A 12,846-nucleotide genomic window follows, 5' to 3' on the forward strand; every position below is an offset into this window, starting at 1 on the left:
CTCGATTTTGTCTTCACCCCCAAACTCTGCTAGCACTGTGCTACGGCGTTTGAGCAGCGGTCACGTGCACCGAGAAAGCACTATACCTTCTGAGACTGGAGGACGGACAGGCAGTGCAGCACTTGCGTCTGGCACCCGAACGGCTGCTGTTGAAGCAGATGCCCCGGATAGTGAATCTCCGCCGTCCGCCTTGGACCCGCGCTTCGCCCGTTTCCGTCGGGGGCTCCCAGCCTCTTCACCTGGTGGTAGACAAGGGCGAAACCACACGCGAAGCGCAGATTCTACACTCGTCGAACGCGCTACTACTGGCTGCCGTGCGAGCACTGAGCTGGACTTGCATTGCAGGCAAGCGAAGAGGTGATCCTAGAGAAACGCGCAGTGGGGAGGAGTGCCGTCTGCAGAGACCGCCTCACAATTGCTTTCACCGCGCGGACGAAGCTGTGCTTGAGAAGCTGTTCCTCACAGTTGGCTGCCCAGACGCAGCTCGATCCTCCCGCATAAGGCTAATGCTTGGACCCCTAACACGTAACTATAGCTCGCGTTAGTGGGTAGACCTGATGCACGCCGAGGCGCTCGCTCGAAAAAAGCCCCCTCCTTTTGAGCTATCCGCGATGGCGACCCCCCCCTTCTCTTAGTGTGTTAAAAAGTTACACTAACAACGTCTAGCCAAGCAGACGCAACTTGATGTTCGGACACAGGCTGTCGCCGCACTATCTCCGGCGCTGAGGAAGACCACTCAGATAGCACGGACTCCTCCCCCAGCGACACCGCGGTCCGGGGTGGTCTGGCATTCCTCCGCCCACGAACGCTGACTGACGCTCCTGACAACAAGCACCTGCCACGCAGACGTGTGTGCAGTGTCATACTACACGAGCAAAAAAATCCCGGCATCACGACCGCTCGTGCCCTCCTAGCACTGAAACTAGTAATCTCCGGAACACTAGCACACCTCTCCGGTACCTCGTGTGCACTGCTGTGTACTGTCTGTCTCCCAGTGCTCCGGCAGAGGTCCGTACACAGAAGCCGGGTCTAGGGCTTAGCGGCTCGAGCTCCCAACGGAAATCAACCTGCGAGGGTCCGTTTGCCCGTGCAACCCACGACACAGCGGGAAACGGCTGGGCCGCTTCCCACCTCTCCTCGGCAGCACGTGCTGTGGGACTCTCGCTCTCCGATAGATCCGAGAGGCCGTACAAGGCTTCGAAGCAAAAGCGAACAAATGAAACCTAGCGCTTTTCAATTTGCAAGAGTTTTTGACCAGCACTGGCAAGCGCACTGACAGACGCCAGGGTCCACGCGAGTTCCAAACGTCCTCAAGACGCCTCGCAGGAAGCTCTTCCGCCAGTCTCGGTCTTCCTCTACTACACGTTTCTCTGCAGCAGACACAAGTATTTACTGCAGGCCTCTTCATTATCCCGCCAGCGTCGCCGACCTATTTCCGCCCTGCTGGAGCCACAGAGGCACCGTTCTCCGGCCTTCCATACATATTTCCGTGTACCCACGAACGTGAAGCTACGCGTATCCGGCCGTCAGCCACAAACGAAACGTACCGCCGCCTGATATAAATTGTCCCAGAATGCCGCGCTTGTCATCTTCGCCTGCGAAGAAGAGAGAGGCACATACACAGCAAGCCGTTACCCCAACAGACGGGCACGCCTACGCCTAGAGGTGCAATGCAACCCGGGTCCGTGTGAGACGTCCACATGAAGCTGCTACCCTGGGACGCACACACAGAAAAATGAAGGTCTTATTCTCCACGTCCTTAACCCGTCGCTCGGGATCCCCGGGCATCCAGCCAGGTCATCAAAAGGTGAAAGGGCTCGCCTCCAGAAGGAATACCTAAAGCTACAGGAAACCACCGCTGTCCTACACCGGCGCATCGCGATCGGCCAGGCGAAATGGGCTGCAGAAGAGGACGGCGCCCCGGAAAAATCAGCTAATGCTTTTCCATGTTACATCAGCAGTCATTGAAGGCCCCGCGGGAAAACCTACCCTCCAACTTTTCCATGACACATAAACCAGGGGACGCGTACCGCGTCAGAGACGTGTAGTGCAGAAAAACAAATAACACTGGCCGCCACAGAAAAGACAAAAACCGGCCATCCTACACGATACTTGTCGTCAGCAGTCCCCAGTCCAGTCGGTTTCTCGGCTGAAACCATGTGGAACGCGGTGCAGGTGCGAGCTGTCCTGGCCATTCGCGTGCACATTACCAGTCTACGCCAGCTTGCTCCCCATGAACTTGGAGCTCAGCGAGTACAGGCGCTTAGCTAACCTAGCAGTCGCGCCAACGCAGTGCCGACGTACCCAGCACCAGGCGGCCTGAAGTATGGAACGTTCGCAGACGCTTTAGGAGATCGCATCTCCGTATGGCCTCCGCAAGTGCTGCATCAAACGAAGCACGAGAAGGCGACAGACAATAGAGAGGGCGCCACCACACTAGAACCGGTTGGCTCTCGAAAGAGTGTTCGTGCCCCTAGTCCCCTCTTGTGTAGAGAAGATGACTCAGTATCGCGCCACTCGGCCGAATGCCCTGTAGTGAATAACCCGGTGCTCCCGCACGCGTTCAGCCGCTCACAAACCCGCCGACGCCGCCGCCCTCTCCTCTCCGCCATCCTCTCAATCCACTAAAAAGACGCCCCACCAGAAGCTAGACACAGCGGTTACATTGTCTAGACCTGCGCTTGAGCGCCGTCCTGCCAACATCAGACACCCGCCTAACTTAGTTCTGCGCGTGGCCGAAAAACCACGAAGACCGCACAAAGCACCGCAGCTATTCTCATCCAACAGCACGTTCGACGGCGTAGATAAAGTGAGGTAAATGAGAGAGGGGTAGTCTTCGGCTCGACAATTCACGCAGCCACCAACCTGAGCCTTCCTCCACAACACGCTGACGCGTGGGGAGCCCTGCCTCTAGGACGGGATGCGCACCAAGATGTTCGCCTGGACCAGGAACCGCCGAAATGTCCCGTAGCTGCTCGAGCGCACCCCCCAGGAGGAATTTGAGCAGGAGGTCCAGCGCTGCATCCGTGACACCAAGGAGTGTCCAGCAGCGTCGCAGCTGGCTGGCCAGAACCAGGGATGGAGGATGATTTAAAACGCCTTCCGCGTCCAACATTCTGAGGTACCCGCTTTTCGAGAACACTCGTGACATTCTCGTTAGCGTCACATGCGCCTGTAAGGCGGAGGCGAGAAGCTGATTGATTTCCTGAGTTGTTGGCTCTTCTTCTCCTTCAAAGGCGTTCATGCTCGCTTCTAAGGAACGAAGGCTTTGCTCCTCTTCGGCCTCCAGCAGCCGAAGCCACGACGCTCTCTCGACAGCTATCAGTCGCACGGAAAGGTTAGGAAAGAAACAGAGTGGCAGAGGAAGGCTACATGAAGAAAGACACCATGCAAATCCATGGAAGCTAGCTGCCACGCAGACACCCTGCACCTCGTCCTCACTTGCTGTCCGCCTTCACAGGCGGCCACGCGAAGCCTCACATCCATCGTACACGACACTGGCCGGTGCTACGTTGGAGGGACAAGCCGGACTGATAAGAGCAGGCATAGAATCTGCAGATTCACCTGCAAGTTCGTGAAGCGCCACCTCACAGAGTCTCACAGTCGGTTAGAACACGGTCTGTGTAACTGCACGCGTACAGACACGCGTCCAAAACCGTAGTCGTACCTAGCTGGCACGCAGAACAGGTCCGGACGACGTCCCTACGGTAGAGCACCCCTCGCTTGTCTGATCTAAGTTTCGAATCAGCTTCTTCTGCTTCTCACCTGTCGCCGCGCGGGTGCGCCAAACAACGCGAGGAAGTTCTCTAGTGACTCTGTTTAACAGAGCGATGTAGGACAAAATTTCTCTCGGCGACTCGGACCCCTGTCTGGGAGCACTGACTGTTTCAGACCCTAAATACGGGCACGGACAAGAGAGAGAGTCAAGAAGAAAGCATGCACCGGCTGCGGGAAACTGACGCGTAGTCTGCTGGAGATGGTCCTGTGGTTCTCTGTGTTCCCCGTCTCGTGCTCAGAGAGCGCGCGCGTGTACCCGTGCTGCTGCCAAAGTGTCCGCCCTACCTGCACGTCTGCATTGGCGCTCGTCTGCGTCCGAGGGACTCACTGTTTGATACTGAGGAAGGCGTGGTCGGGGCTTGCGGTGTCACCGCCTGATCAGGCTCTCCCGGCCGGGTGTCGCCGCTTAGATCTGCAGACAGTGAGACGCAGTCCCGGAGCTAGACTCGCCGTTGAATAGTAAAACACGTTGCCAGCGTCGGCAGGCCGGACCCCTGTGCTACCCCTGTCATAGTGGCAGCGTCACTCGTCTAACCACACTGTGCTCTAGCACGCCGGTACTCAACAGGGGGAGCATGCGATCCCTAGAAGCAGCTCGGCACCTCCTCTATTCTTCCCGGAATTGTTTCCGTGGGACAGGGTTGATTTGCAACAGGACAACTTTCGCACGGGCGCGGGATGCCTGTATCTTTGCGCACTCCAGTCCCGCCACTGATCGTGCGTTTTTTGCTGGTACTGCGTGCGACAAGGGAGGGGCGGGGAGAGCGTGAGGACTCCTCATCAGCGCCCGCGGTGCAGGGCTCCACTGTCACGAGCGCCAAGTGCGAATCTAGTGATGCTACGAAGCCTTGTTGCAGATCCGTGATTTTCCAGTTGCGATTCAGAAATGGGGAACGCCACCACAGGGGGCTCTGCGTCCGAACTGCACTGACACAAACGCTCCTAGGATGCATCACTCACTGTCCTTCGCCACCAAATCTCTTCGGGCAGCGAACATTATATCCACACTCTCCTGTATCGACGCGGCCTTCGCACTCTGTCCGAGCCTCAGCAAGCATAAGCCCCAGCGTCCCCGAGAATACACATACACCAATGTACGTAAAGATAGACACGTAGGGCTGTCAACAAGAAAACGCATACCTTCCTTTGATATCATTTGTCCTAGAATGCTGCGCTCGTCATCCGGGCCTGCGAGCAAGGAACACGCACAGGTACAGAGAGGCGTTATCAGCTACCGCAGTCGATGTGCACATCCACTCTCGGCGGCGCTGAACTCTGCAGGGTACAACAGTCCGTAGCGACGCTCAGGCTTCAGACTTTCACACGAACGCAAGCAGTGGGCGTCCTGTTTCCAAGTGGGAGAGACAAGAAGCCACGTTTCCGGCAGTAGAAGTAAGCACACACAGCTGCCCAACCGGAGGAACAGTGCACTTCTCGAGAACGTACTCATTATTAGGTGGCCTTCTCGATACCACTCTCGAAAGCGCTGGAGGGGATGCCATGCCCGGATGTAGTCCGCGAGAACTGCAGGAGAAGATTGTTTCCGGACCGCAGACAGGCGGCTAAGCTGGCACTGAAGATTGCTCGCCGCGCGCAGATGAAGCATGAGACGACGGACACTGCTCGGACTCCACCTCTAGTTACACTACGAAGCACTGACTTTTACAAACATAACCAGTGTCTGCACATGCTACTGGCGTCGTTTCGTCGTCTGCGGTGGCATCTACGTTCCACAACAAACACGGAAGTACCGACAGCACCTCTAAGTTGCACGTTGTCCGTCTGCTTCGTCACTTTTACGACAGCGCTTTGATCACAAAGTCTCCTGACAAATTCATGCGTCTCTCCTCAACTGAAAAAGCAAGCTATGAGCGGCGCCCTCGCCTCCGAGTGTGTGCCTTTATACAGCTTCGGAACCGGCCCCATACTCTGGCTTCGCACACGAACGAGTGCGGCTGTCTGGCAGCAAAACCAAGTCAACCCAATCCGCACACCCAAGAAGCGCCTTCCTTCGGGGCCTTGACGCTGCACTGCCTACGGAAATGTGAGGCCACTTCAACAATTCCATGGAAGTCAACCCCTCGCTCCTGCTCCCCCGCTAGCCGCTCTGTCGGAGAAGCGACCACGGCTCGCATCTACCGACACCGTCGGCCCGAAGAGAGACGGAGAGTACTATCGGCTGTGGGGGATCGACCCACAGGATACCGGCTAAAGCGCTGAAGTACGAGGGAAGCACGAATGAGTTTGTCTCGCATCCACGAGGAGACCACACGACATGTGGACAGTCAAGCGCGGCGGCCAGGGGCCAGCGCTTCTGATTGCAAGAAAGGCAGCGACTCACCTCTTCCTTCCGCCGCAAGACTCCCAGGCGCTTTGGGGTCTATCCCACTGCGCCTTCTTTGCTGCACACCCGCAAACAAGCTTTTTCGATGAGCAGCTGATTCTGCGCCAACACCAGACAGGGCGGACCGAATTAGATTTTTCTGAGCGAAGTCCGACACACCTAGAGCTCTCCAACAGCGGCCGAGCAGGGACGCTAGCGCGGCGGTCGGGGCGTGACCCAGAGCCTCCAGTGTATTCATGCCTCGGCGCCGAGTCCCGCTGGGGAATACGCGCGACATTCTCAACACCGCTGTTTCAGCCTGTAAAACCGAGACGAGTAGGTCGCTGGCTTTTTCGGATGTTGGTCGTTCTTCTGTTTCGAACGCGTCCACGGTGGCGCTCAAGAAATCAAGTCTTTGAAGTTCTTCTGCTTCCAGTACCGCGAGCCATGAGGCCCTCTCGTCAGCTGAGACACGCACACAGCACCACGGGTGGCCCGCGATGGCATGTGACGCAAGTGGTGGAACAATGGGAGTGCGGGGGCATTGCAACTAGACTTTCTGGAGTATATCTAGGCAGCATAGCCCTGGAGACGAGCGTCTTCTCGTTGTGTACACTGCCGGCAAGCTTCGGACGCGCAAGACATCTGCACTGGCAATGCGACTTCCGTCATAAGTGGCTACAGCGGTGCTCTGGAAAAGAGAGGTTGTCGCGTTGAAAAGAGGAAGTCTGCACGAGGATTCATGGCCAGCGCTGTACGCAGCTAAGCAGGCGTACGAAGAAGCGAAAGCGTTTCAAGCTCGAGCGGATCTTGATCGTACTGGTCGTTGAGTTGGTCCTGCTGCTCACCGGTCGCTAGGCGGGCCTGGGTGTACGCGTCAAGGGGAACAGTCCAAGAAACGTCGCTTAAGAGAGAGAGATGTGCGTAGGCTGCTCTCCGCTGGTCTGAGCCAGGCTTAAGACGGGTCACTGTCCCGAAAAAAAACAAAAAACCGGGAACAGCAAGGAAACGCCAATGACAAGGAGACGAGAAAGCCACGAGCAGCCGAACCCACAACGCGGACCGCTGCAGGGCTTGCCCCGACGAACAGCCATAACAAGTAATGAACAGCCTACCGCATAATGCCGCAACCTCGCAGCCTCCCCCTCGCCTCCGACATACGTAACTCGAGACAAGAAAAACACCTTGCACATTGTTAGGCGCGGCAGCTGCTGGGGACTGTTGCATTGGACTCCGGCATGGTCGGTACACATCCGTTCATTCTGTACAGCTATAAAAGCCGCACCGCCAGCTCGTCCTGGGCAGACACATTTAAGCTACCGAACACAGGCCGCGAGGACTCACGAGCGCGAGCTTGGGAAGACGATGGAGCCGCAGGCGGATCGAGATGCCCCGTCACAGTCTGACCAGATTGCCGCAGCGTCGCAGGCTCTCGAGTAAAAAGTATGCTTGAGCCTGCACGGTAAGAGACAACCACGCTCCCAGCTGAAGTGCGCGCACATTCTCAGCACACACTGAGTGCGCCGCCTGGCTTCTGTTAGGAAAGCGCGGTCAGAAAACCGACGCGATCACCACTGTCTCATTCAGTTGCGATTGTCTCCGTGTACTCCGTTCAGTACTCATACATCAAGGTCGGTACGGGGGCGGAGCGCCTATTCTTGCTGGCTAAACTATAGCTTCAAGTTCGCTTGCTACTAGAGGTGACAACCGGGACATACCGGAGGTGCCGTCACCTCGAGCGTCTGCCTCGAGGTTTCACGGTGCCGAAACGAGAGGCCGGAAGAGAAGGCACAGAGACACCACTACAAAAACTCCCCCCGGAACACTAGTCTCCCGGCCACGGCGTAGTATCCGACACTCCACATCGAATATATCAATACCAAAAGGTGGATATTGCGAACACTACGGCAGTCCCTGTCAACCACCTATGGCTCCACGGACACGCAGTGTTTCTTGTGTCCCTGAGAACTTGGTAGGTTTCGCACCACACGGCCGCTCCCGCCTAGTATCCTAGTGTGCGTGGGCTCGGCCGACATCGAATCTTCGGCCTGATTTGAAACCCAAGATGTCAGCCCTCGCTGTCCTCCGAACAAAGTGCGACTCCAAGGAAACGTGGCCGCTGCCATACTATTTCCTCGGGAAGCCGGATCATCTGTCAAGCGGAGGCGACTATCGAGCCGAGACCATATGCAACACTACACCAAAGGTGTCTACAAACTTTGCACGGAGCAGCGCGGTCACTTAAGATATCGTGCGGATACTGGTAGTACTCATTGGTCAGCAAGCCCGCTTCTCTGAATGCCTTGCACGTCCTCAGCGCCTGGATGGATAACACCACAGTACGCACAAAAGGGCGTTAATGTGCTGCGGCAACCGGCGGGCAGATCAATCGCAACCGGCACAGCTCTTCCTCTCATGCCTGCCTGACGGCTGGGTCCTCACCGTCCCCACGGGCTAAGCAAGATGCCAGCCCTCCGGCTTTCAAGCAAAAAATCAACAGGACCCATGCCGTTTCACAAAAGGTGGGGCGCTCTCCTGCCATAACTGGGAACTTAATCAAGAAGTGAAACCCTGTTCGCACTCGCTTCCATATATCTGTTTCTTCCTCTCGGCCGGCTTTGTCTGCTTGCCTTTTCCATACTTGGTGATTCGAGCGATGAGTGTAACTCAGTCTCCTCGCTGTCCTCTGCAACAGTTCGGGCGGCACCTGCACGACTAGATTGTGCAGAAGCCTCGACGGCACTGCACATAGCTTCTACAGCAGCTCGTTTCTTGTCGTCTCGATTTGATGGTGAGTGTGACACTTTCTCATCTGCAAGTCGCCTGGAGGTCCCCCCTTCTTCCGAGACCGCGTTGCCGCCTCTATTGTAGTCAGAAGAAGAGGCCCTGTGAAAAGGCAACCTAGAGACTCCTCTATCCAGGCATTTCTGTGTATAGAAGAGCAGCAGGACGAGGAGTCCAGCCACGCGAGATGCCGCGAAGATCAGACGTCGTCGACCTACAGTTGGTCGACGGGAGACACGCTCGGTCTTTTGATGAGGCTGGAGACGGTGTCTACTCCTCGTAGTACGGGATTCACACCTCGTTGTCCTACTTTGGACCCCTGCAGATCTTCTGAGAGCCATTTGAGTTCCCCTCCGGTGATAAGGCCGCATCTGTTGGTATCTAGTGAATCTGCCAGCCACATCAGGAAAAATTGTCTCTTCCCTGACTCGACCCTCGTCCTGTGCGCTTGCACCCACATCCATCCCTATGTCAGTTGCAACTGACCACGAAGCAGGCTGTAGCAGAGGAGAGCCTGCCGGTAGGCCCTCGGTCAGTGAAGCAATTCTGAGATAAGGCAAGTCCCGGAGAGACGGTGATGCGTCCACGGGCAAGCCGTAACTATCGAACGCTTCTTGCATCACGCAGGAGATTTGAAGTAACTGGGCGCAGCCGAAGGGGGCGAAGAACAACTGGTGAGGTAACGCAGACCAGTGCCGCAGCTCCTTCTTGAGTGAGGATGGAGAACCACATAGAAAAGAGACAAGACCGCACAGCTCAACGATAAAGACTTCGACTGGCACCCGACTCAAATACTCTTGTTGCAGAAATGTCCTTGTGGCCGAGCAAGGTGAAAACGGACTCCTTCTGCTCGGAGGGAAGAGGCAGGCTGAAAGGAAGAACGAAAAAAGAAGGCGAAACCGTCGCAGTACTTTTTTGCAGCATCACGGGGACACTTCATCACGCCGGTTTCGGCATATATACGCAGTCTGTGAAGGAACCCGTCAACTGACCGACCTTATCTACGAAGCTGCGGAGAAAAAAGAAAAACTCCTCGAATGCTGTGTTCCGCGCGGCTCGGGCAGGCTCTCATGACGAGGGGCCTGTCAGAGCCCCTTCAGGAGCACGCTACCATAGCAGCTTGGTGCTTGTCTGCTAGCCTTCGAGGGTTCTAGATCGGCGACCGAGACGAAGCTGCGATATATATTTTCTCTCTTCACTCGCGAAAATCGAGCCTTCGGGCCCCTGAAGGCTCCGCCACGAAGACAGAAGAGAAGAGGGATAAAGCGGCCATGGGTAAGCAACACTTCTAAGTGCACAACTACACGGGCTGGCCCCAGGCATGCGGCCACCGGCGCGCGCGGCTTCAGGTCGCAGCCAGCAGAGTGTCTCCTCCCGTCGCCGATGGCGAACGCTCATCTGCGCCTGCACCTCTTCCTCATCATGATGCAGCTGATATCAGCAGTCGACGCCAATAATACGAGAATGGTGAACGAATCAACCAGCAGTTCTAACCCTTCCCAGAGGCGCCCGCGTCAGTGGTCAATTGACTCGATTTTCGTCAGCGCGATTAGAGAGCACGCCAGTCGGAACGCTGGGGTCCGAAGCCTCGCTGTACATACACGGGGCGACAGGCCGCGGGGGGGACAAGCGTCGAGATGCACTCTGCAGCGCCTGCTTCCGTGTATTCTCTGGTGTGAGTGTACATGGCTCTAACCACAAAATGTTGTGCTTACTTTTCTGCTGCCGGTTGTCCAACGACTCGACACACGAGAAGTAGACTTCCACCCTTGCGCCGGATCGCAACAGCGGCTTGCCCTCACCATAACAAAGCTACAGCTACGGGAATGAAGAAAGTGGTCTGGTCTCGGCTGCTGGCCGTCGTTGTGACGGCCGGTGCCAAGACGTAACAAACGCATAGTTCTCTCCTTCGGTACGCCAATCCTGGTTGAGTGGGTTCGCCGCATTCTCCGAGCCTCGTGGGGGCCGGAGTGTTCGAATACGGGACTAATTACCTGGATATTCTCGGCACGCCAGGACGTTACTTTAGTTCGTTCCTTCCAGATCACCACACAAGACGCACGCACTCCTCCCAGCCACACAGGCTCTCTTTTAATTAAGTGCCTCCTTTCCCCCTTTCGAGACAAGTCTTGAGCGCCCTCATCTTGCCGCCGCTGCCGTGCCGCCCGGGCCTTTAGACTTCCTGCGTTTGGCGGTAGCCCTTCTGGTACTGGCGCCTTAGATGGGGCGCAACAGGGACCGTCCAAGATGCGGACCTATCTTAATGGTAGCAGCCCTTTTGTCCTTCGTGGAGTGTCTTCGCTTGCCTTTGGCATCACGTCATCAGTGTAGTAGGGGTGTAGGGTTGCTTCACGAGTGAGAAGGGACGGCGTAGATGTGCGCAAGAGCCGGCGTTGAGTCGACGCATGACGCCTGTCTGCAGGTCCAGCGCATCGTAGTAAGTATTACTATTATGCGCGGCTAGAACCCTTTGGGGCGTACTATATTTCGCGGCTACTTTGGACTGACGCTTGGAGGTATCGAGTCCTGTTAGTTCAACCAAGGCTAAATCACCTGGAATAAGTCGAGCTGGCTGAAGGTCAATCTTACTGCGTCCTATCTGCTTGTGCAGTTGGTCAACATTATAACCCAACTGTTTGGGATAGCGTACTCTATCCACAAGTGGTCGGAATGCTGTATCCGCTCTGGAGATCAACTGCCTGTTTATCAAGAGTACCCGGTCTTCCCCGTACACTACATAGAAAGATGACTGTCCTGTAGTCACGTGGGGACCTGTACAGTACGCAGAGGCTACTGATGCACAATGGTTGTCGCAGTCGGCTCCCTTCTCCATGGTCAGGCATGCTAACGCGTTACCTGAAGTCTTCATAGATGCTTCAACTATGCCGTCTGCTTGTGGGTTGTAGGGTGTTCTCCGCAGGTTCTGGATACCTGTAAGAAAGAATAACATAGGCTAAACAGCGAGACAGGGGAGTCACTGACATGAGAAACACCGACACAAAAGGCACTGACATGGGAGACACGCACAGGAGTGCACTGACACGAACAAGGGAGACACTGACATGGGAAACGGAGAAGGCACACGTTAAAGAAGACACACGTTAGAGAAGAGGAAGCGGTCTCGAGATAACGTAGAGAAAGAGCGGTCACCCAAAAGCGGGGACCAGAGAGATCTGTCATTTTGTAGCCTCATGTGAAGGCTCTTGCTTTTCATATCGTGGTGCCGTGGTCTCCGTACACGAGTGGAAGAACTTCTCACTGTACACGCCGAACGGATCTGTCGGCGCTTCTGTGGAAAACTCTAGCGTTCCCCTAGTACGTGGCTATGTGCGTGAATTCGCGCCAAAGCAAGAACGCTGGTTCTACAAGTCCGACCGGCGACCGAGCGCCCCGGGTTTGTAAAGGCTCGGGACACACAAGGAGACTTGTGACAATTGGTGGGCACAGGGCGTTCGAAGCCCAAGCGCGGACGCCAGTGCCTGTAAAGTGTAATAGATCAAACCGTTTTTCGTGCAACTTGCACCAGTGACAGTAGGGAAAACGGGAGAGGCCGCGGTGGTCAGTCTACAACGCCGCAACGCCTTTCGTCTGAGACGCGGTTGGCATCCTCCATCTTGTCTGGGGAGAGAAGCCCACCAGCGGAGGCACAAGCCAGGAGGCATTCTATCGCTGCAACAAAGCTGAAACTACACTCGCGGATTCCCCAAAAAGCAGCCAGTCTAACCCTGCAAGCAAGAACTACTACAACGGAGTTCACCAAGATCACAACAGCGACCCCAGCCGGGGCACAAAGCTCGAGCTACCCCAAACTACTGACTGACGGCGGCAGACTAACAACAGAACTACTTAGGTCTCCGCTACACTGTCAGGATTTTGCAATCCTGCCTCGATCGCCACTAAAATAGTGGCCTATTTTTACCAGAATGGCGATCGTAAGCCAGAAAAGGCCAAGGCAAACCCCT

At 56.0% G+C, this 12,846-nt stretch overlaps 1 protein-coding gene across 1 annotated transcript; it reads right to left on the bottom strand.

Moving 5' to 3' along the window:
* Window positions 1–7: 7 nt before the first annotated feature.
* On the bottom strand, window positions 8–10,168 carry CSUI_010692 (uncharacterized protein). The gene is made up of 12 exons (XM_068070794.1): window positions 8,742–10,168; window positions 7,445–7,585; window positions 6,949–7,068; window positions 6,119–6,565; window positions 5,224–5,301; window positions 4,918–4,965; window positions 4,106–4,189; window positions 3,766–3,894; window positions 2,866–3,318; window positions 2,305–2,382; window positions 1,548–1,595; window positions 8–239 (listed from the first exon to the last, which is right to left on the bottom strand). Exons 1-12 carry the CDS (start codon window positions 9,502–9,504, stop codon window positions 61–63), a joined length of 2,568 nt encoding a protein of 855 aa, XP_067917230.1. The 5' UTR covers window positions 9,505–10,168; the 3' UTR covers window positions 8–60.
* Between the last annotated feature and the right edge of the window lie 2,678 nt (window positions 10,169–12,846).

This window comes from Cystoisospora suis (genome assembly GCF_002600585.1).
Source record: "Cystoisospora suis strain Wien I chromosome Unknown contig_8005, whole genome shotgun sequence".
NCBI classification, from domain to species: domain Eukaryota; phylum Apicomplexa; class Conoidasida; order Eucoccidiorida; family Sarcocystidae; genus Cystoisospora; species Cystoisospora suis.

Coding starts and splice junctions, on each gene's coding strand:
- CSUI_010692 (XM_068070794.1), bottom strand. CDS start 9,504: ATGCAAGAAGCGTTCGATAGTTACGGCTTGCCCGTGGACGCATCACCG. Junction 7,586..8,741: donor CTCATCGCTCGAATCACCAA/GTATGGAAAAGG, acceptor CGCGCACTTCAG/CTGGGAGCGTGGTTGTCTCT. Junction 4,966..5,223: donor AGAAGGCCACCTAATAATGA/GTACGTTCTCGA, acceptor CCTTGCTCGCAG/GCCCGGATGACGAGCGCAGC.